The 21,864-nt window shown below is 42.0% G+C and overlaps 1 protein-coding gene across 3 annotated transcripts in view; it reads right to left on the reverse strand.

Moving 5' to 3' along the window:
- Positions 1 to 8,296: 8,296 nt before the first annotated feature.
- RGS20 (regulator of G protein signaling 20) overlaps positions 8,297 to 21,864 on the reverse strand; it is a 125,350-nt gene continuing 111,782 nt past the window's right edge. For all 3 annotated transcript variants that reach the window (XM_062189585.1, XM_062189586.1, XM_062189587.1), the window contains 3 exons: positions 20,935 to 21,018; positions 13,858 to 14,092; positions 8,297 to 8,529 (listed from right to left, as the gene is read on the reverse strand). In XM_062189585.1, the coding sequence (XP_062045569.1) occupies positions 8,341 to 8,529; positions 13,858 to 14,092; positions 20,935 to 21,018 (508 nt within the window). In that variant the 3' untranslated portion in view covers positions 8,297 to 8,340. The remainder of the gene's footprint in view (positions 8,530 to 13,857; positions 14,093 to 20,934; positions 21,019 to 21,864) is intronic.

Consider the following 21,864-nt stretch of genomic DNA (forward strand, 5'->3'; position numbering starts at 1 on the left):
CTTTTTCATATAACTATTGGCCATTTGTATGTCTTTGGAGAAATACCTATTCAAGGCCTGATTCCATTTTTAAAATCAGGTTATTTGTTGTCTTGCTATTGAGTTGTAGGAGTCCCTTAAATAATTTAGGTATGATTTAAATATTTTCTCTTATTCCACGGATTGCTTTCTCACTTTTTCAGTTGTTCCTTTTGTAGAGCAGAAACTTTATGCTTTGATGTGTTCTGACTTGCCATGCTATTGTGGCTTCTGCTTCTGAGGTCATACCCAAGAAACCATCATCAGGACTAATGTCATAGATTATTTTATGGACATGTGTTTTGTAGGAGTTTCACTGTGTGAGATCTTAATGTTTAAGTCTTTAATTCATTTGGGATCTATTTTCAACATTTTTTATATGGCCACCCGGTTTCTTAGCACTAAATAGACTGTCCTTTCCTCATTGTATATTTCTCACATTGTTGAAGATCAGTTGATTGTATATGTATATGTGTGGTTTATTTCTGGGCTCTCTTATGTTCATTGATCATTATGTATTTAAGTCCATTGCCGTACTGTCCTAATTACTGTGGCTTTGTAATGGATTTCGAATCAGAAAGTATGATGCCTCCAGCTTTGTTTTCTTTTCTCCTTTTGGTCATTCAGAGTCTTTTGCACTTCCACATAAATTTTAAGGTTTTTCTATTACTTTGAAAAATGCCATTGGAATTTTGACAGAGATAGTGTTGTACCTGTAAATTGCTTTTTGTAGTATAGACATTTTAACATGAAGTTTTCCAATTCATGAACATGGATATCTCTCCACTTATTTGTGGATTCTTTAGTTTTCTTTCATCAGTGCTTTGTAGTTTTCAGTGTATAAGTCTTTCACCTTCTTGGTTAAGTATTCCTAAATATTCTTTTTTATGCTATTTTAAGTGGGATTTATTTTCTAATTTCTTTTTCAGATAGCTAGTGTATAGATAATATTCAGATAGTGTATAGATATGCAACTGATATTTTTATGGACTTTATCCTACTCCTTTACTGAATTCCTTTCTGAGTTTGGACAAATTTTTTTGTGTTGTTTGGAGACTTTAGGGTTTTCTGTTTAGGATTATGGCCATAAACAGATAATTTTAGTTTTTCCTTCCTGATTTGGATCCTTTTTGTTTTTCTTTCCAGATTATTCTAAGATGTCCACTATTAGGTAGAATAGAGTGGCAAGAGTAGATACCCTTGCCTTTTTGCTAATCTTAGAGGAAACACTGAATTCTTTCACTGTTGAGTATGACATTAGCTGTGGGCTTTTAATATATGAGTATGGCCTTTATTGTGTTGAGATAACTTCTTTTTATTTCTAGTTTGCAGAGTTAATATCATGAAAGGATGTTAAATTTTGTCATATGCTTTTTATTTGCATCTTTTTCTTTTAAAGATTTATTTTTATTTGAGAGGCAGAGTTACAGATAGAGAGAGGGAGAAACAGAGAGAGATCCTCCATCTGCTGGTTCACTCCCCAAATGGCCACAACAGCAGGAGAGGGGCTGATCCAAAGCCAGGAGCCAGGAGTTTCTTCCAGATAACCCATGTGGGTACAGGGGCCAAAGTACTTGGGCCATCTTCTGCTGCTTTCCCAGGCCATAAGCCAGAGAGCTGGATTGGAAGAGGAGCAGCTAGGACTAGAACCAGCACCCATATAGGATGTTGCCACTGCAGGCAAAGGCTTAACCTACTACGCCACAGCGATGGCCCCTTATTTGCATCTTCCTGGAATTATTGTGTGATTTTTATCCTACAATCTTGTGGCGTATCGCACTGATGATTTTCTTATGTTACCCTTCATTGTATCCCAGAGGTAAATCCTACTTGATTATTGGTTAGTGATCCTTTTAATGTGCCAATGAATTCAACTTGTTAGTATTTTTTTTTTTTTTGCATTTACATTGATCTTGGATAGTGGCCAGTAGTTTACTTTTCTTGTGGCATCTTTTTTCTGTCTTTGGAATCAGAGTAATTCTGGCTTCAGAAAATAAGTTTGGAAGTGTCCACTCCATTTTGGAAGAATTTGAAAGGAGCTGTGTTAATTATTATTTAAATGTTTAGTAAAATTCACCAGTGAGGCATCTGCTCCTGGGCTGTTCTTTGATGGGAGACTTTTTATTACTAATTGAATTTCCTTGCTTGTTATTCGTCTGTTTAGATTTTCTGTTTCCTCATGATTCCATCTTGGTAGATTGTATGTTTCTAGGAATTTATCCATTTTTCCCCATGTTGTCTAATTTGTCAGTGTATAAGTGTTCCTAACAGTCTTTCTATATTTCTTTGGTATCCAGTATAATTTTCTCCCATTCATTGCTAACAATATATATTTTTTAAAGATTTATTTATTTGAAAGGCAGAATTACAGAGAGAGCACATGCATGCAAGATCTTCCATCCACTGGTTCACTCCCCAAATGGTTGCAAGGGCTGAAACTGGGCAGACCTGATGCCAGGAGCAAGGAGCTTCCTCCCTGTCTCCCATCTGGGTTCAGGCGCCCAAGCAGGGAGCTGAATTGGAAGTGGAGCAGCCGGAATGCCAACTGGTGCCCTTATGGGATGCCAGCGCTGCAGGTGGCAACTTTACCCACTATGCCATGGCGCCAGCCCCTCAACTTATATTTTCATCTTTCTTTTATTAGCTGGAAATTTGTCAGTTTCCAGGCTAATCCTCTGCCTTGTGGCGCCGGCACACCGGGTTCTAGTCCCGGTCGGGGCACCGATCCTGTCCCGGTTGCCCCTCTTCCAGGCCAGCTCTCTGCTGTGGCCAGGGAGTGCAGTGGAGGATAGCCCAAGTGTTTGGGCCCTGCACCCCATGGGAGACCAGGAGAAGCACCTGGCTCCTGCCATCGGAACAGCGCGGTGCGCCGGCCGCAGCGCGCTACCGCGGCGGCCATTGGAGGGTGAACCAACGGCAAAAGGAAGACCTTTCTCTCTGTCTCTCTCTCACTGTCCACTCTGCCTGTCAAAAATAAAAAAAAAAAATAATAAATTAAAAAAAAAAGAAATTTGTCAGTTTCATCTTTTTCAAACACTGATTTTTTTTAAATTGGTTTTCAGATTTCTATTTTATTTCTGATCTAATCTTTTATTTTCCTTTCAACTAAGTTTCTTCTAGTTTCTTGAAAGGTATAAAGTTAGGTTTATTGAGATGTTTCTTCTTTTTAACAAAATGTTTACAAACTTCCCTGGTACTGTATTTGCTACATTCCACCTGAATATTATGCTTTTGTTTGTCTTAATATATTTTTAGTTCACCTTTTGACTTCTTTTACTCATTGCTCAAAATGTGTCAATTTCCACATATTTATGAATTTTCCAGTTTTCCCTCTGTTCCTTATTATTGTGATAGGGAAAGATACTAGGTGCAATTTCAATCTTTTTAAATTTGAAAAGATTTGTTTTGTGACTTCACATGTGGTCAGTTCTTTTAATTTTTTAAAAATTTATTTATTTTAAAAAGTTACAGAGAGGGAGAGATAGAGATCCATCTGCTGGTTCATTCCCCCAGATGGCCGCAATGGCCAAGCCTGAGCTAGGCTGAATCCAGGAGCTAGGAGCTTCTTCCTGATCTCCTATGTGGGTGGCAGGGGCCCAAACACTTGGGCCATTTTCTGTTGCTTTTCCCAGCCATTAGCAAGGAGCTGGATTGAAAGGAAGCAGCTGGCACCGGCACACCGGGTTCTAATCCCGGTTGGGGCGCCAGATTCTATCCCGGTTGCCCCTCTTCCAGGCCAGCTCTCTGCTATGGCCTCTGCCTGTCAAAAAAAAAAAAAAAAAAAAAAAAAAAAAAAAAAAAAAAAAAAAAAAAAAAAAAGAAAAGAAAAAGAAAGAAAGAAAGGAAGCAGCTGGGACATGAACCAGAGCCTGTATGGGATGCCAACATTGCAGGTGGCAGCTTTACCCTCTATACTACAATGCTGGCCCCTCACCTTGGACATTCATTTCTTTGTGTTGGGAAGATTCAAAATCCTCTCTATTAGCTCTGCACAACTGATTTTTGCCAACTGTAATTATCCTACTTAAATGTTATTCATCCTATCCACCTGTACCCTTATCCCCATTAACCATCGTCTCCTGAAGTGTGTTTTGTGTGTGCCTGAGAATGTATTTTCTGCTGGGTGGAATGTTCTGTAAATGTCCATTTGGTCTAGTGTTGTTCACATCCTCTGTTTCCATATTGATTTTCTGCTTGGATGTTCTACGCATTATCCAAAGTGGAGAATTAATGCCTCCTACCGTTATTGGATTGCTGTCTATTTTTTCCTTTCAGTTCTATCATTGATGTTTTATATATTTAATGCTTTGATGTCAGCTGTATGTGTAATTGTTATGTGTTCCACTTAAGTTGGCCCCTTTTTTATTATAGTGCCTTGCTTTGTCTCATGGTATTTTTTTTACTTTAAGTTTGATAAAAGTATGTCTTCTATTTGCATAATTTCTCCATTCTTTTACTTTCAGCCTGTGTGTGTCCTAAAATCTAAAATGAGTCTCTTATATATAGCATACAGTTTAGGGTTTTTTTTTTGTTTGTTTGTTTTTTTTTTTTTTTTTTGCCACTTTATGTCTTTAGATTGGGAAGTTTAATCTACTTATATTTAAAGTAATTATTAATAGTGGATGACTTTCTGTTGCCATCTTGTTCATTGTTTCCTGTCTTGGAGTGCCCTTGTCTTTTCCTGTGTTACTGTTTTCTTTTGTATTTTGTTGATTTTTTTTTTAATAGTGACATGCTTTGAATCCTTTTTATTCGATGCATTTTCCATAGGTAATTTTTTGTGGTTACCACAGGCTTACATAAATGTCTATCCTTTCCCTCTCTTAAAATGGCAGACCTGTTTCTTTTTTGAGTTAAGACCGGTTTATGAAATCAAATGTTAATTGATCCTCTCCCCACTAAAATTTTGTGTTTAAGTAGGTCATTGTTTTTAAATTCAGATTTCTTATTCGCAGGCTATTTAAATTTAGCTCCTTTTAAAAATAACTTGATTACTTATTTGCCTTTGTAGTATATTCCTACGGAACAGTTAATCCAAGTAGGTATATTATAATGTTAAGTCTACAATTTCATCTCCTGTGGGGGTTAAGCTGGCATTACTCAGGAAAAACTCTATTTGGCAACTGCTGTATTTTATCTAGATTAACAGTTTTGTAGACATATCAGGAAAGCAAGCTTAAATGGTTTGGCTTCAAGTTTACTAAAAAAAAAAAAAAACTTCATTGCTTGACTTGTATAGGGCAGTACTATCTTCATCTACAAAGCCTATTTTTTATAAATGTGTGTTTTGTTGTATTAGATTCAGTAAGCAAAACTGGCTGCCTGGGACTTCACAAGTCCTGAGGTAGAGCGCATTATTGAAGGTTCTTACCCTCCCCTCTCAGAACTGGTTTTAATACCTTCTGTTTCTGATTTTTAGTTTAATTCCATTGTGGCCAGAAAAGGTACATGGGACGATTCTAATATTAAATCTGTTGAAACTTAGTGACCACTCTTGTGCCTCCTTGAAAACACTACCACATTCCCACACATCCCTGACTACCTCTGTCAGGAAGATAAAGCCTTGTAAATCTCCATAGGGATTCTCATGTCTTTCTTCATCCACACGGGGTTATCCTGAAAGCTCCTTCTTCAGATTTCAGTTCTCCAGGTGATGACGGTAGTCTGTGTGCTGGAAAGCCCAAGTCAGTGCTGCAGCCTGGAATCTCGATTGCCCAGGCCTCTACTTCTAGCTGGTGTGTGTGTGTGTGTGTTTTTTTTTTTTTACTTTTTGACAGGCAGAGTGGACAGTGAGAGAGAGAGACAGAGAGAAAGGTCTTCCTTTTGCCATTGGTTCACCCTCCAATGGCCGCCGCGGCTGGCGCGCTGCGGCCGGCGCACCGCATCTAGCTGGTTTTAGACATCTCCTTTTGTCTTCCAGTCACCTCACTCAGTGTGTCCATGACTGGACTCATTTGTGATCAATTATGGGTATGTTCCCTTCTGTTTCCAGCACCCCCCACAATATACACATTCTTGTTCTGTGTTTGTGTACTTTGGCTTTGGTGATTACCTACACCATAATCTTCCCATAACCTTTCAGGGCTCCCGTAACTGTGTCTGCCCCACTTGGTACCTACTGCACTACACTGTACTTGCTATTGACATGTCTGTCCGCTTCACTTGAATGTTAACTATTAGAGGACTTAGAGGAATGTTAACTACTAGGGCTTATGACTTAATAACAATGATATCCTCTTGGTTCGGTTAAAAATTAGAAGATACGGAATAGAAAGCTCATGTAAGAGATTTATATCGGCCGGCACTGTGGCTTAACAGGATAATCCTCTGCCTTGTGGCGCCGGCACACCGGGTTCTAGTCCCGGTTGGGGCACCAGATTCTATCCCGGTTGCCCCTCTTCCAGGCCAGCTCTCTGCTATGGCCCGGGAAGGCAGTGGAGGATGGCCCAAGTCCTTGAGCCCTGCACCCACATGGGAGACCAGGAGAAGCACCTGGCTCCTGGCTTTGGATCAGCGCGATGCAGCCAATGGAGGGTGAACCAACGGCAAAAAGGAAGACCTTTCTCTCTGTCTCTCTCTCTCTCTCTCACTATCCATTCTGCCTGTCAAAAAAAAAAAAGATTTATATCTGGGGGACGGCACTGTGGCGTAGCAGGTAAAGCCATCACCCGTGTTGCCAGCATCCGTATGGCGCCAGTTCGAGATCTGGCTGCTCCACTTCCAATCCAGCTGTCTGCTATGGACTGGGAAAGCAGTAGAAGATGGCCCAAGTTCTTGGGCCCCTGCATCCATGTGGGAGACCCTGAAGAAGCTCCTGGCTCCTGGCTTCAGATTGGCGCAGCTCCGGCCGTTGTGGCCAATTGGGGAGTGAACCAGCAGATGGAAGACCTCTCTCTCTCTACCTCTCCTTCTCTCTCTGTGTAACTCTGACTTTCAAATAAATAAATCTTTTAAAAAACAAAGATATCTGGGAAAGAACAACTTCTGCAACTGGACTCAAAGAGGTGAGCATAGATGCTAATCTATACGTATTTATAGGTTGTATGGGAAGTTGAGGGGTGATTAGGGGCACAATTTTCATAGTGAAGGAAGGAAAAAGGTAAAATGGTTTTCTGAGAAAGGGAGAGGGTTTTAGGGTTGGAGCTTGAGTTGAGTGGGGAAAGAAGTCAGACAATTGAAGTACCAGGCGAAGGAGGTGATCAAGAGAAGAACTATTCCATACGAGGGGTAAAGCATGGTGTAGGCTTCTTGCAAATTAATTTCTAACCTCACATCATTCCAAATTGTGTCCATCTTTCCAGTGTATTATGGCGATGGATTACTTCAGGGGGTTTCAGGTCTTACACATCATTTCACTCATAAGCTATGAAGTTATTCCATTTACCTATGATAAAATTATGGAGATCTAAAGACAGACTCAGTCTGGGAGCTAAAAGATAGGTTGTGTGTATTGCTACTTGTTTTGTCTCATATTTCCTGAATTTTTACATAGGAAAAACTAGGATTGAGATAAAACTCTTGTGCTTTATTTTTGTAAAGAGTAAAATGCCCATTTTTTGATAGTAAAAATGGAAATGTGCTTGTTTTGAAGTTTTGCTGTGAACGAGACTAAATTGTGAACTTTAACATTCATTCTTTAGGACAACTTCTGATAATAAGATAATGGTAACTCTTTTCCATAAAAGAATTTTCTAAGCCCTGCTCTCTTACCAAACATTTGAGACTGACTTAACCTAAGAGCACAGTGCTTTACACTGACACACACATAAATGTGTATACATACTTATACATACTGTAACATAGGTGAGATAACAATTTTACAAAGGGTGGTTAAATTTTTATAAAATGTGAACTCAGGTACTGTGATGGCACTGGTAAATGAAGTATGCAAACCAAACTTGATGGAAGGAAGGGGTGGGTAGCTGAGAAGCACTTGAATGTGTGTTCTTTTCCGGGGAGAGTAATTAATTACTGACCTCATGCAAAACAAAAGTGATCTTATTTGCTCCCGTGGATGTGCATGCTCTGGGCAGTAGGCCGTCTTCCAGTGTATCACTTATCATTGAGAACATACTACTGTTACTGTAAATGCAAATATGCTATCTTCCTAAAACAGCCTTATCCCAGTTTTTCAAAAAAATATCACTAAAGGAGGCTGCAATTTACATTGTGAATATAGAACTGTCAAAGGAAGCATCTGTTCCCAGAGCAGCCTCAGTGTTACTCCAGCAGAAGATAGCCCTACTGCTAAGTTCCCTGTGCTAGATGCAGTCCGTGAGTTATTTTTATTATTTTATTAATAATAAATATATTTGAAAACTCCTATGCTTCGATTGATTTCTCAGCCAAGGACTGAAGCAAGTCCTTATAGAGAGAAGAGTTCATGAATCGGGGATATGAGTCTCTGTGCATTAGGGTGTAAATCTGGAGCTGAGCATCATCGAATATGTGTTGAGATGGCTCCACCATGTTTCTGTTGATGACTTCTCTGACTCGGGAGTCTAAGCTGACCTGCCAATAGAAACAAATAAGAGCTGTATTAGATTCTTCTCTTGGTCAGTCCATCTCAAACTCCAGTGGCTCATTCTGCTTTTTAAAGGTCCCAAACAAAACAATCCAAATTGTGGGAAGAGAAACCAAAAGCATCAGCAACAGGCATTCTTAGGTTTCGGGGCATCAGCAGCCCTTGGAAGGCTTGCTTACCAGATGGCTGGGCCTGTCCCCACAGTCTGACTCAGTGGGTTGGGGAGGGGCTTGGGAATGTGTAGTTCTGACAAGTTCTAATTTATGCTGGCAGGGATCCCACTGATTCAGGAAACCACAACATTCTTTTAAAGAAAAGAGGGTAGCGTGCCCAGACTTACCTAATTCCCTAATAATACAAGGACCAGGGCTTGGATGCCTCAGGCTTCTGCCCAGTCAGATAACAGTGGCAGATTTCTGGCACACATCTTCTATGTAAGGAACCTTAGCTGGACCATCTCTGCTCCAGCTGGCCTTGCTAGCTCAACTGCCATGAATTTAATGTGCTATAATGTAAAACTAAAACCAAAATTGCTAAGCCACTCCTTTAAATTTTGACTTCAGTGGTCTTTCCAGCTGCATGTAAGGGCACTTCCAAAAGTTTGTGGGGGCCAGCGCTGTGGTGTAGTGGGTAAAACCACCACCTGTAGTGCCAGCATCCCATATGGGCGCTGGTTCAGGTCAAAGCTGCTCCACTCCCAATCCAGCTCCATACTGATTGCCTGGGAAAGCAGTGAAAGATGGTCCAAGTCCTTCAGCCCCTGCACCCCTGTGGGAGACCTGGAAGAAACTCCTGGCTCTTGGCTTTGGATAGGCCCACCTCTGGCTATTTCAGCCATTTGGGGGATGAACCAGCAGATGGAAGACCTCTCTCTCCCACGTGGTCTCTCTCTGCCTCTGTAATTCCACCTTTCAAATAAATAAATAAATCTTAAAAAAAAAAAAAAAGTTTGTAGGGGCTGGTGCTGTGGAATAGCATGTAAAGCCACCGCCTGCAGTGCCAGCATCCCATATAGGTGCCGATTTGAGTCCTGGGTGCTCCAGTTTTGATCCAGCTCTCTGCGATGGCCTGGGAAAGCAGCAGAAGATGGCCCAAGTCCTTGGGCCCCTGCACCCACATGGGAAACCTGGAAGCTCCTGGCTCCCGGCTGTGGATGGCTACAGCTCCGGCCATTGCAGCCACCTAGGGAGTGAACCAGCGGATGGAAGATCTCTCTCTCTCTCTACCTCTCCTCTGTGTAACTCTGCCTTTCAAATGAATAATTAAATCTTTGGAAAAAAAAGTTTGTAGGAAAAATAGAATTAGGATATTTATTTTTGGTGGAAAAATTTAGAAATTATACTTTTTTCATAATTGCATTTTCTGTGAACTTTTTGAAGGCACCTCATACACAAGGGTTTCAAAATTTTTGCACCAAATAAACTTATCTTTTAATTGCATTTCTGAAGTACCCTATACATATAGCCACCTTCCTTTCAGAAAGCACGCCTGACCTACTCACAGGTGTACCTCAAACCTGACACATCTGAAGCACCTCCAGATCTCCTGTCCAGCTTATGAAGGAATGAAACACTCTGTCCCCACCCAATTCGTCTGTATCCTTCCTTTTCCCTGTGGCTCTCTATTGAGTCAAGTCCCACTGACCCTACCTTAGCACTCTCAAATCTGTGCATCTCTTCTCTCTGCCATGACCCTGTGGAGGTCACTTGACATTTCCTGCTGGGTCTTGGCAGTGCTCTCCTACCTACCTGTTCACCATGCTCCATGGCTCAGCTAGGGGCTCTAAAGGTGAATACCACCCTGCCACTCCAGCTTCAGCCCTTGTACTGGCTCCTCAGTGTGCTCAGAACCCAGTCCAAAGCCTATTATGCCAAAGGATGAGCTTCTGAGGCCTTAGATGAACTGCTTCCACCAATTCCCCAGATCCAACTGCACTGTTTTGCTCAAGAGCCATTCTGAGCCACTTAGGACTTAAAGAAGAGCTGGAATTACCTTCTCTTCCCCTGTATCCTGCCTGATGAAATCTGTTTATGCTTCAGGTCATTCCCCACAGCCCTGAGGTAAAGGTGTCCCTGTTCTCCCTAAGCGATTATTCCTAAGGCAGCACTCACCACGAGGTGATCCTCCCTGTCTGCTTCCCGAGTATAAGGGCCAGTGCTTCTGAACACCTGTTCCTGGGACTGTTCAGTACTGATTACTGGCTGAAAGGATGAGAGTTCCTGCACTCGTTAGGGAACTGGACAAGCAGCAAACAAAAAACATTCCCGTTCACAAACAGAACCGCATTCTTTACTACAACCCAGTGAAGACTGTCCCTGCGAGTCAAGTGCTCCTTGGGTCAAAGCCCCATTAGGGCCTCTCAGTATTCTGCAGTGAACAAAGGCTTAAAAGAGCACTGTTGCCAAAGACTAATGCATATCCTCACTCCCAGCCCTCCCAAATCTGAAGGTAAGTGTGATGTCTGCTCTGCACACAGAAGGAAACTGGAGCAGAACAGGTCAGAAATACACCTGCAGTTATGCAGCTAAGTGAGAAATGGGATAAGAATCCAAGCTAATCTGACCCCTAAATCTATGTACTTAAAGTTTTTCAATTTTTAAATTTCAAGTAATGGATGCTTATACTTGGGGGGAAAGATCATATTATCAGATCATTTTTTGCTTCATTAATTTGCTAAGATTCTTTTTTGGTTGTAGAGTTTGCTTCGTGTATTCACAAGTTCAACATCCACAAATTGAAAATATCAAAAATGTTTTTTAAATAGGACCTGTACTGAACATGTTCAGGCACTTTTGTCAGTAGTCCCCAGAGAATACAGTATAACAAAACACATGGCATTTACTTGTGTTAGGTATTGCAAGTAATTTAGAGATGACTTAGAGTATGTAGGAAGATGTGTGTACATTATATCCAAACACTGCCATTCCAAACAAGGAACTTGAGCATCTGTGGATTTTGCTATCTTCTGGGGCTCCTGGGACCAACTCCCTGTGGATTCCAAAGAATGGCTACATTAATGAAAATTTTTGCCTTGAAAAAGAAAATCATGACAAAGTATATGGAAGTCATAAATTAAAGAACCAAAAATCTCTTGCTTTTTATGAATCCCACATGGATATAACTTTCTGAACTCATTATTCAGGAACGTCCACTGAGTGTCTCCCATTAAGGCAAACTTGGTAAGCAACATGGAGCCCTATTTCTCTTCCCCCACATTTGCTCCCCTTCCTGTTTGCTCAATTTCAACCAAATACCCCACCACCTGGACAACCCAGACCAGACACATAGGAGTCACCTGTTACTAACTGTCCTCTGCCTCTAGCCTTCTCCTAATCCATTCTGCCACCATATTCATATTTTTTTAGAAAGTTTTTATTTAATGAATGCAAATTTCATAGGAACCGCTTTAGGAATAAAGCGGTTCTTCCCCCCCCCCCATACCTTCCCTCCAACACCCACTCCTGTCCCACCTCCTACTCCCTCTCCTATCCCATTCTTCATTAAGATTCATTTTTAATTAACTTTATATACAGAAACTCTATACTAAACAAATATTCATCTTTTAACATGCAAATGTGGGGGCAGCATTGTGGCTTGGCGGGTTAAGACACTACCTACAGCACCCTCATCCTGTGTGGGTGCAGGTATGAGTCCCAGCTGCTCCATTTCTGATCCACTTCCCTCCTAATGTGCTTGGGAAAGCAGTGGAAGATGGCCAGAGTGCTTGGGCCCTTGCACATGGGAGACCTGGATGAAGCTCCTGGCTTCTGGCTTTGACTTAGCCCAGCCCTGGCCATTGTGGCCATTTGGGGAGTAAACCAACAGATGGAAGACTTTTCTCTCTTTTTTGTCTTTGCCTCCCCCTCTCTGTAACTCCACCTTTCAAATAAATAAATAAACCTTTCAAAAATGCAATTGTGATGATACCAGGAATCTTCAAAAAGTCATGGAAAACTTATGCATGAATTTCAAAGTAAACATCTTTTAATTCCATTTTTTCCCCACAAACTTTTAAAGTACCTTCGTATTACCAGGCTAAAGTCCAAGGGTATCCCAGGATACAAATGAGAAAATCTCAGCATGGCAGCCAAATCTCTCCATGCTCTAGAACCATTCCCTTGTGGGTGATCCCATGGGACTGCCTGCCCTGCCCATGCAGGAGGTTGGGAGGAACCCCACATCCTGGCTTCTGGCCGGCAGCAGGAGCTCCAGGCCCATTTCCCCCAACCCCCTTACTGTTGGAAGCTAATAAATTGCTAATAATTGATAATAAATGGGCACGCTCATCAGGATTGTCTCCTGTGTTTCTTGTCTAGAGACACTTGTTGCTCTCCCATCCTGACAGCTAAGGGTCTCGCACAAAGAGGCCTCATTCCCTTTCCAAATCTCCTCCTATTGCCTACCCAGTCCTGCTAGGCTGATCAACAACTTCCACTTCAGGTGCATTTCCACTCCCAGTCTCCTGCTGTTATCCTTGGCTCTTAAATCCCACCCTTTGGGATGTCCTCATCCCACTGTGTTTTTGCTCATTTCCTTTTCGTTGTCCTCAGTGTCTCTGCAGCCTTACCGAGTCCTTCTTCCTCATTCTCATCTTGCCTTACGGCGGACAGCTCACTCCACCAGCCCTGTGCAAATGTTGAACCGTCCCAACAGGGGGCCTCACCAGTGTGCCCACCTCTCAGTGAGCCCCTTGACACAGGGGGCCCTGCTTAATTAGCCTTACATTCTTTGCAACACATACTAGGAAATAACAAAGGGTTTTTATAGTTCGACCTACAAGGCACCTAACTTTGAGAACAACCAACCTCCAAGACTTTAGATCTGAAGAAACTACAACTCTGAGAGGTGGAAACTTGCCCAGTTTCACTCATCTAATGATTTCTCTGATAGGTGAAGGACCTCCTGAGGAGCCCATTGCCATATCAGTGTCCTGTCAGGGTTGTGTGACTCTAACATAAAGATACCTGCAGACAGACTTTACTTAGGGTAATGGATCATTTTATTTAAGAGGCTGCCTATATCCGGTGTAATATTTCTAAACAGTGTTACTAGAAAAATGCAGAACCTCCCCCTTCTGGAAAATCTGATGAAAGATACGGAGACTTTCCCAGAAAGATGCATTTTTCACAGATTTCAGAGGCACTTGGGGCTCATCTCTGGGACACTGGTCAAAGGGGTTTGAATACCACAAAGGAGAGTGGAGTCTTTGTCAGTGTTTTGATGTAGCTGTGACTACAGGGGCGGGTACAATCAGGCACTGATGGGGTTCATGTTACCAGTGGCTCCTGGGAGAAGACCCTTGCATGGGCACACACCTCTTTAGGAGACAAAATGGAAATGTAGTCTTCATATATTATCCTCGCTTTCTCTTCAATAATGTTTTTATTTGTCTCTTTTTTCAGTTCTTCACAGGCCAGCCAGAAAAGCATGTTTTCCTCACTGAATTCTGTGCGGAGGAACTCCCGGAAGGCGTTTCTGCCTGCTGGGGTGACCATCAAGTTGTCGAAGGACTGAGCCCAGGCACTGACTTCCTCCAGCGTAGGACTCGGGCTTGAAGGGGACCAAAAGAAAGGAGGCAAAATAGACCTATTATTGGTTGTGAAACTGCGTTGCATCACCAGAAATCTACCTTCCCCTCCCTCTCTGCGAATGAAAAATATGTGAACTTGACCCTTTTAGAAAGGAAGGGAAAGAGCTATTCTCATTTCCTCAAACCTTTGGCCAAACCATACAAGTTCACATCTTCAAATTGTTTAGCTTGGCTGCATGGTGACTGTCCAAATGCTTACAAACCAGTTGTTAGAATAACTGCTAAGAACATCTTCCTTTCTTTCTTTCTTTCTTTCTTTCTTTCTTTCTTTCTTTCTTTCTTTCTTTCTTTCTTTCTTTCTTTCTTTCTTTCTTTTTGACAGGCAGAGTGGATAGTGAGAGAGAGAGAGAGAGAGAGAGAGAGAGAAAGGTCTTCCTTTTTTTTTTTTTTTTTTGCCGTTGGTTTACCCTCCAATGGCCGCTACGGCCGGCTGATCTCGCCGATCCGAAGCCAGGAGCCAGGTGCTTCTTCCTGGTCTTCCATGCGGGTGCAGGGCCCAAGCACTTGGGCCATCCTCCACTGCCTTCCCGGGCCATAGCAGAGAGCTGGCCTGGAAGAGGGGCAACCGGGACAGAATCCGGCGCCCCGACCGGGACTAGAACCCCGTGTGCCAGCGCCGCAAGGCGGAGGATTAGCCTGTTAAGCCACGGCGCTGGCCGTAGGAACATATTTCTTACATCTGGACACATTCTGGCAATAATTTCAAATTATAATAGAAAAACATCCCAACCATCAGACCCCAAACTCCCTAGTCACCTACAACAGAACTCAGATTTAGCAATGCTCAACATGGAGAACAACAATGGAACAGTGTCTTTTTAATACATTTTTTAAAATTTATGTAATATTTGAGAAAGAGGAACGAATGTTTGTAATATAAATGCAAATAATGAAGGGTGACAAAGTGAACACTTGTGAATGTACCAATTTATCTTAAGAACCAGGACATCACTGACATAGCTGCTATTTCTCCATGCAACCTGTCACCCCATGCCCTGCCCCAACTCTATTACACTTGATCTGGGGGCTAAACCTTTTTGAGTTAATAATGATCCTTAATATCTCTTTCTTTTGTCCCCCCCCCCCATAGTTTTCACATGTATGTGTCCTGAGGGATGTACTCTTTAGTATTTTTTTTAAAACTATATAAAAATGGTGTATGTTGTTCTTTTTTGCGACTTCGTTATTCTTTACCCAACATTATGTTTCTAAGCATTGTTTGGTTTACCAAGGTCATGGGGTGAGTAGGATTCACCTCTAACTTTACATTCTTGAACTATCCTCATCAGGTTGTAATTTCACTGTTACATTGTCCTCTTAGATTTCTGAGTAGTTATATGGGAGCTGAATACCCATATTATCTACTCTTTTTAAAAAAAGATTTATTTACTTGAAAGACAGAGTTATGGAGAGAGGTAGAGACAGGGAGAGAGGTCTTCCATCTGCTGATTCATTCCCCAGACAGCCTCAATGGCCGGAGCTGCACTGATCCGAAGTCAGGAGCCAGGAGCTTCTTCCAGGTCTCCCATGTGGGTACAGGGGCCCAAGGACTTGGGCCATCTTCCACTGCTGTCCCAGGCCATAGCAGAGGGCTGGATCTGAAGAGGAGCAGCTGGGACTCGAACTGGTGCCCATATGGGATGCCAGTGCTTCAGGCCAGGGTGTTAACCCGCTGTGCCACGCCTCTGGCCCCATATTATCTACTCTTGAAGTGTTTTGTAGATGGGGCCAGCACTGTGGTGTAATGGACTAAAACCTCTGCCTATGGTGCTGGCATTCGATATGGGCACTGGTTCTAGTCCCAGCTGTTCCTTTTCCGGTCCAGCACTTTACTATGGCCTGGGAAAGCAGTAGAAGATGGCCTAAGTACGTGGGCCCATGCACCCATGGGAGACCTGGAAGAAGCTCCTGGCTCCTGGCTTCTGATTGGCCCAGCTCTAGCCATTGTGGCTATTTGGGGAGTGAAGCACTGATGGAAGACCTTTCTGTCTCTCCTTCTGTCTGTAACTGTCTGTACAATCTCAAAAAAAAAAAAAAAAGTTTTGTAGAATTTGCCTATAAAACCATCTGGGTCCAGTGTTGAATCTATAGAAAGATTTTATTTGTTTTTAAAGATTTATTCATTTTTTTTGAAAGTCAGACACACCAACCAGTGCCCATATGGGATGCCAGCACAGCAGGAGGCAGCTTTACCTGCTATGCCACAATGCCTGCCTCTGTAGAAAAATTCTGTGGGTTGAACTGTGTCTCTCCAAAACATATGTTGAAATTCTAACTCCTAGTACCTCAGGACATGACATTTGTAGATTTAACTACATTAAGATGAGGTCACTGGGGCTAGCACTGTGGCATAGTGGGTAAAGCCGCTGCCTGCAGTGCCAGCATCCCATAAGGGCGCCAGTTCGAGTACCAGATGCTCCACTTCTGATCCAGTTCTCTGCTAGGCCCAGAAAAGCAGTAGAAGATGGCCCCAAGTCCTTGGGCCCCTGCACTCACATGGGAGACTCAGAAGAAGCTCCTGGCTTCTGATCAGTGCAGCTCTGGCCATTATGGCCAACTGGGGAGTGAACTAGCAGATGGAAGACCTCTCTCTCTCTCTGCCTCTCCTTCTCTCTTTCAAATAAATAAATAAATCTTGGTTTTTTTTTTGTTTTTGTTTTTTTTAAGATGAGGTCATTAGGGTGAGACTTCATCCAGTATGACTGGTATTTTCATAAAAAAGGGAAACTTGAACACAGACACAGACACTTGTAGGGAAAATAAGCAGACACAAAGAGAGGATAGCCATGTGACTGGAGTGAAGTCTACAGGCCAGGGAATCCAAGGGCTGCTGGCAACTACCAGAAGCTAGAAGAGGCCTGGAGGGATTCTCCCCTAGAGCTGTCGGAGTATAGAGAAAGTGTGGCCCTGCTGAGCCTTTGCTTTCGGACTGCTGTTCTCAGAAACTGTGAGATAACAAACTGTTGTATGCTATCCAGGTTTTGGTATTTTGTTATGGAAGTCCAGGCAAACTGAAATAGAATGTTATTCATTGTTGATACAGCTTGATAGTCATACAACTAGTTTGACCTTTGATTTATTCTTGCATGAGTTTTAGTAATTTCTCCCTGTTTAAGAATTCACTCAAAGTGTAGTGTCTAAATCACCATGTTCATTGGCATAATCTGTTCCCAGTGTTATCATCCTACTAATTTCTGCTGGGTAGTTATTATATTTCCATTTTAATTCCTAATATTAGTTCATTATATTTTGGCCACTCATAGCAAAGGAGGCCCTATTATAAATTATTATAAATTTGTTTTAAAGAATCAGCTTTTGCTTTGGTCATTTCCATTGTATCTGTTTTTTATTTCATTAATTTCTGTGTTTATATATTACTACCTCCTTCCTACCTTCTTTGTGCATATTCTTAATTTGGACATTTAGTTCAGTGGTGACTGGTCCTTCTTTTTGTCTGTTAGAAACATTCAGGGTTATATATTTTTCTCTATTGACCCTTCCCTTTAAAAAAAAAAGTTTTATTTATTTGAAAGGTAGAGTAACAACAGAGAGGGAGACACAAAAAGAGAGATCTTCCACCTGCTGCTTCACTCCCCAAATGCTCTCAACAACTGGGAGTGGGTTAGGCCAGAGATAAGAGCCTGGAACTCAATGTAGGTCTCTCACGTGGGTGGCAGGAACCCCAACACTTGAGCCATCACCTGCTGCCTCCCAGGGTGTATAGAAAGCATATTCTATTTCATACATTTATTGAGATGCTTTATAAGGTGATGCTTGCTCATTTACTGTAAAGGTTTAACATATACTTCAGAAACATGTGTTTTCAAATGGTTAGATGCAGGTTTTCACAGAAGCAGTACAAGTATAGCAGGAAGTGGGAATCTGGGCTTGAAGCCAGGACTCAACCCAATCTACTCCCATGGGTTAAGCATTGTAAAATATGTCTTCACCACTAGGCCAAATATCAATCCCTGCAACAATATTTTTTTTATTTTTATGACTTCTATATTATTCTTTTTCCAATATTCCTTCCTGGTCATTAAAAAGAGTATTAAACTCTTAGAAGTTAGATTACTTTCCTTACTTATATATTGTTTAACTTTTGAAAACCACATATAATTTTTTCTTAAGCTTTTTAGTTTTGAGATAATCATAGGTTCATGTTTCATTGTAAGCCTGCTATCAGCTATGGGATTTCTTTTTGTAGAAATGAACAGATACTGAAATAAGGAAGTGGTTGCATGCTATTGTGAATATTCTAAAAAGCACTGGCTTGTAAACTTTCAAATGGCTTTGTGTTATGTGAATTTTATTTTAATAAAAATTTTTAAGAAAATTAAGGGAAAAAATACCAAGGGATCTCAAGTACTGTTTGCCCAATTTCCTCAAAGGGACACCTTGCAAACTATGAACACAGTCCTCTTGGCCAGTTTTGATAGTTGAATTCTTCTGACTCATTTTTGTGAATCTAGCTTTCATTTCTTTAAACACTATGTTTTCTTATAGTTAATTCTAACACCTGAATTTCTCTGGGCTCTACATCTGAGTGTTATTTCTACTGATTCTCATTTGCGGTGGGCGGCTTCCTTTCAGTTTGGTCATCTCTTAGACCAAGAGCCCATATTTGATTGGTCTCAATCTATGGGAAACCTGGGGTCAAAGTTGAGGATATTGTCTTCCCTCCAGAGAGGATGGGTGTTTGCTTCTTAGAGGTATTTGCTTGCCCAGGACCACTCGGGCTTCTTTCAGGGATGGTGGAATCTTCTCCCTCCGGCAATGATGCTACCAGTACAGGTGCTCCTCAACTTACAGTCACTGCACGTAATGGGGAAGCGGTCAAGCCCAGCATGTGTTCAGTTCTTGCCTCTGACCTAGGGCACTGTTTGTCTTATTCAGTCTTCAATAGCCTTTCATTGGCTGAGCCACAGCAAACTGTGACTAACCCACTTTACACATAAGGAAACCGAGGAAGATGGTGCTTAGTAGACTGCATGGTCACAAAGGCATGCTGACCCCAGGTGAAGCACTCACACTACACTGGCAATGTACAAGCTTTTAACAAACTCTTAGCTCTGTGGAAGATTTCAACAGGCCTCCCAGAATTTGTAAAAATCTGGGCAACGATAAATAAGGTAAAGAATGAAAAAATACTTAAGTAAAGTTTTGGACCACTAAGTTATTTTCTTCTAAAGAATAACCAATTTGACAGAAAACCTATTTGAGCAATGGCTTTAGGATATTTGGCTAATGCCTGCAATTATAAATGCATAATCCTAAGAATAGGTATAAGAATCGTTAAGTTAAATCAAATTAATTGATAATATATGAAAGAAAAATGACAATTTAAAAGTATTGTATTATGTAAATTCTCTGTTTTCCTTCCCCAAATACTTAGTTTTTAAAACATACATTATCCATTATCCATTTAGTATAAATTTACCACTTTAAAAAACTTAGGGTGAGCAATGTGGCACAAAAGTTTATGCTGCCACTTAGGATACTCATATCAGAGTGCCAGTTGGAGTTCTAGAACCTCTGTTTCCAATCCAGTTTCCTGCTAATGCACCTTGGGAGGCAGCAGGTGATGACCCAAGTACTTGGGTTCCTGCCACATGGGCAATCTGGATGGAGTTCCAGGCTCCTGGCTCTGGCTTGGCCTAGCCTTGGCTGTTGTGGATATGTGGGAAGTGAAACAGCAAATGGAAGATGTCTCTCTCTCTCTCTCTCTCTCTCTCTCTGCCTCTCAAATATATGAAAAGAAATAAATAAGCATTAAGAATTTTTTTAAAGACTATTTATTTGAGAGGCAGAGTTACAGAGAGAGGGAAAGACAGAGAGTAGTCTTCCATCTGCTGGTTCAGTCCCCAGATGACTGCAATGGCCAGAACTAGGCTGATCTGAAGCCAAGAGCCAGAACCTCCTCCAGGTCCCTCACATGGGTGCAGGGGCCTAAGCACTTGGACCATACTCCACTTTTCCCCAGGCCATTAGCCGGAAGCTGAATCAGAAGTGGAGCAGCTGGGGGCCGGCACTGTGGCATAGCAGCCTAAGCCTCCACCTGTGGCACCGATATCCCATATGGGTGCTGATTCATGTCCCAGCTGCTTCACTTCTGACCCAGCTCTCTGCTTATGGCCTAGGAAAGCAGTGGAAGATGGCCCAAGTCCTTGAGCCCCTGAACTCATGTGGGAGGCCTGGAAGAAGCTCTTGGCTCCTGGCTTCGGATCAGCCCAGCTCCAGCCGTTGCGGCCATCTGGGAAGTGAACCAGCGGATTGCAGACCTTTTTCTCTGTCTCTCCCTTTCACTGTCTGTAACTCTACCTCTTAAATAAATAAATAAATAAAATCTTTAAAAAAAAAAAAAAAGAAGTGGAGCAGCCAATCCAGCTGGCGGCACCCATATGGGATGCTAGCACCACAGTCAGAGGCCCAACCTATTCTGCCCCAGTATTGACCCCAAGAAATGGGTTTCTTAAACTTTCCTGAAAATCAAATAGGCATGTTTCATTATGGTCTTTAATTCTGAAAGGCATATTTTATATATAAAAACAGAATAACATCATATGTTTTGTCCAGAAGCATCCATTTATATTTGCGATTAGCAAAGGGACTAGGTGGATAATAGAACTGATTTCTCTTCCCCATCATACAATGAGTGAAAAAGGAATTCTACAGGGGGAAAATGAGAAGCCACAGTAGGATTTGATGTTACAAAATTACAAATTACAGTGAGAGAGAGAAAGAAAGAGAGGAAGGTTAGCATTTCTGATGGCTTAGTGAGCTGAACAGCATGAGAGTTCACCTTTCCTCACAGGCTGGAAGGTCTGCCGCTCGGAATTCACGGGAAGCTGCTGTGAGTCTCTGATCTTGGTTTCGAACTGTGAGACTGGAAGAAAAAAGACATTCATGTGTTGAATCAAGATCAGTCTGTGTCAACGAAGGATGTTTTACAAAACACTTTAAAGAGAACTTCAGATCCCCAGATGGAATTTCTTGACAAAATTTTTTCTTGAAGAAAAAGTACCCTTGGCCGGCGCCGTGGCTTAACAGGCTAATCCTCCGCCTTGTGGCACCGGCACACCGGGTTCTAGTCCCGGTCGGGGTGCCGGATTCTATCCCGGTTGCCCCTCTTCCAGGCCAGCTCTCTGCTGTGGCCCGGGAAGGCAATGGAGGATGGCCCAAGTCCTTGGGCCCTGCACCCCATGGGAGAGACCAGGAGAAGCACCTGGCTCCTGGTTTCGGATCAGCGCAATGCGCCGGCCGTGGCGGCCATTGGAGGGTGAACCAAAGGCAAAAAGGAAGACCTTTCTCTCTGTCTCTCTCACTATCCACTCTGCCTGTCAAAAAGAAAAAAAAAGAAAAAAGAAAAAGTACCCTGGATTTTGAAATCCCTGCAGTGTTTTCATGGTATACATTTTTCATGAATTCTTGGAAAATTCCTTGTACATGGGTTTCAAAACTGTTTTGCCCCAAAATACACGTTTATTTCAAGAACTCAGACAACTCAAGTAGAAAAACAAGTAACTCAATTTAATAATGGGCTAACGACCTGAATAGACATTTCTACAAAGAAGATACAAAGATGCCCAAGAGGTATATGAAAAGGTACTCAACCTCATTAACCATCAGGAAAATGCGAATGAGAACCACTATGAGATATCACATCATACCTGTTAGAATGGCTATTATCAAAAAGTCAAAAGAATAATAATTCTTTTCATAAAAACAAGTT

Source organism: Lepus europaeus, chromosome 4 (assembly GCF_033115175.1).
Source record: "Lepus europaeus isolate LE1 chromosome 4, mLepTim1.pri, whole genome shotgun sequence".
Lineage (NCBI taxonomy): Eukaryota > Metazoa > Chordata > Mammalia > Lagomorpha > Leporidae > Lepus > Lepus europaeus.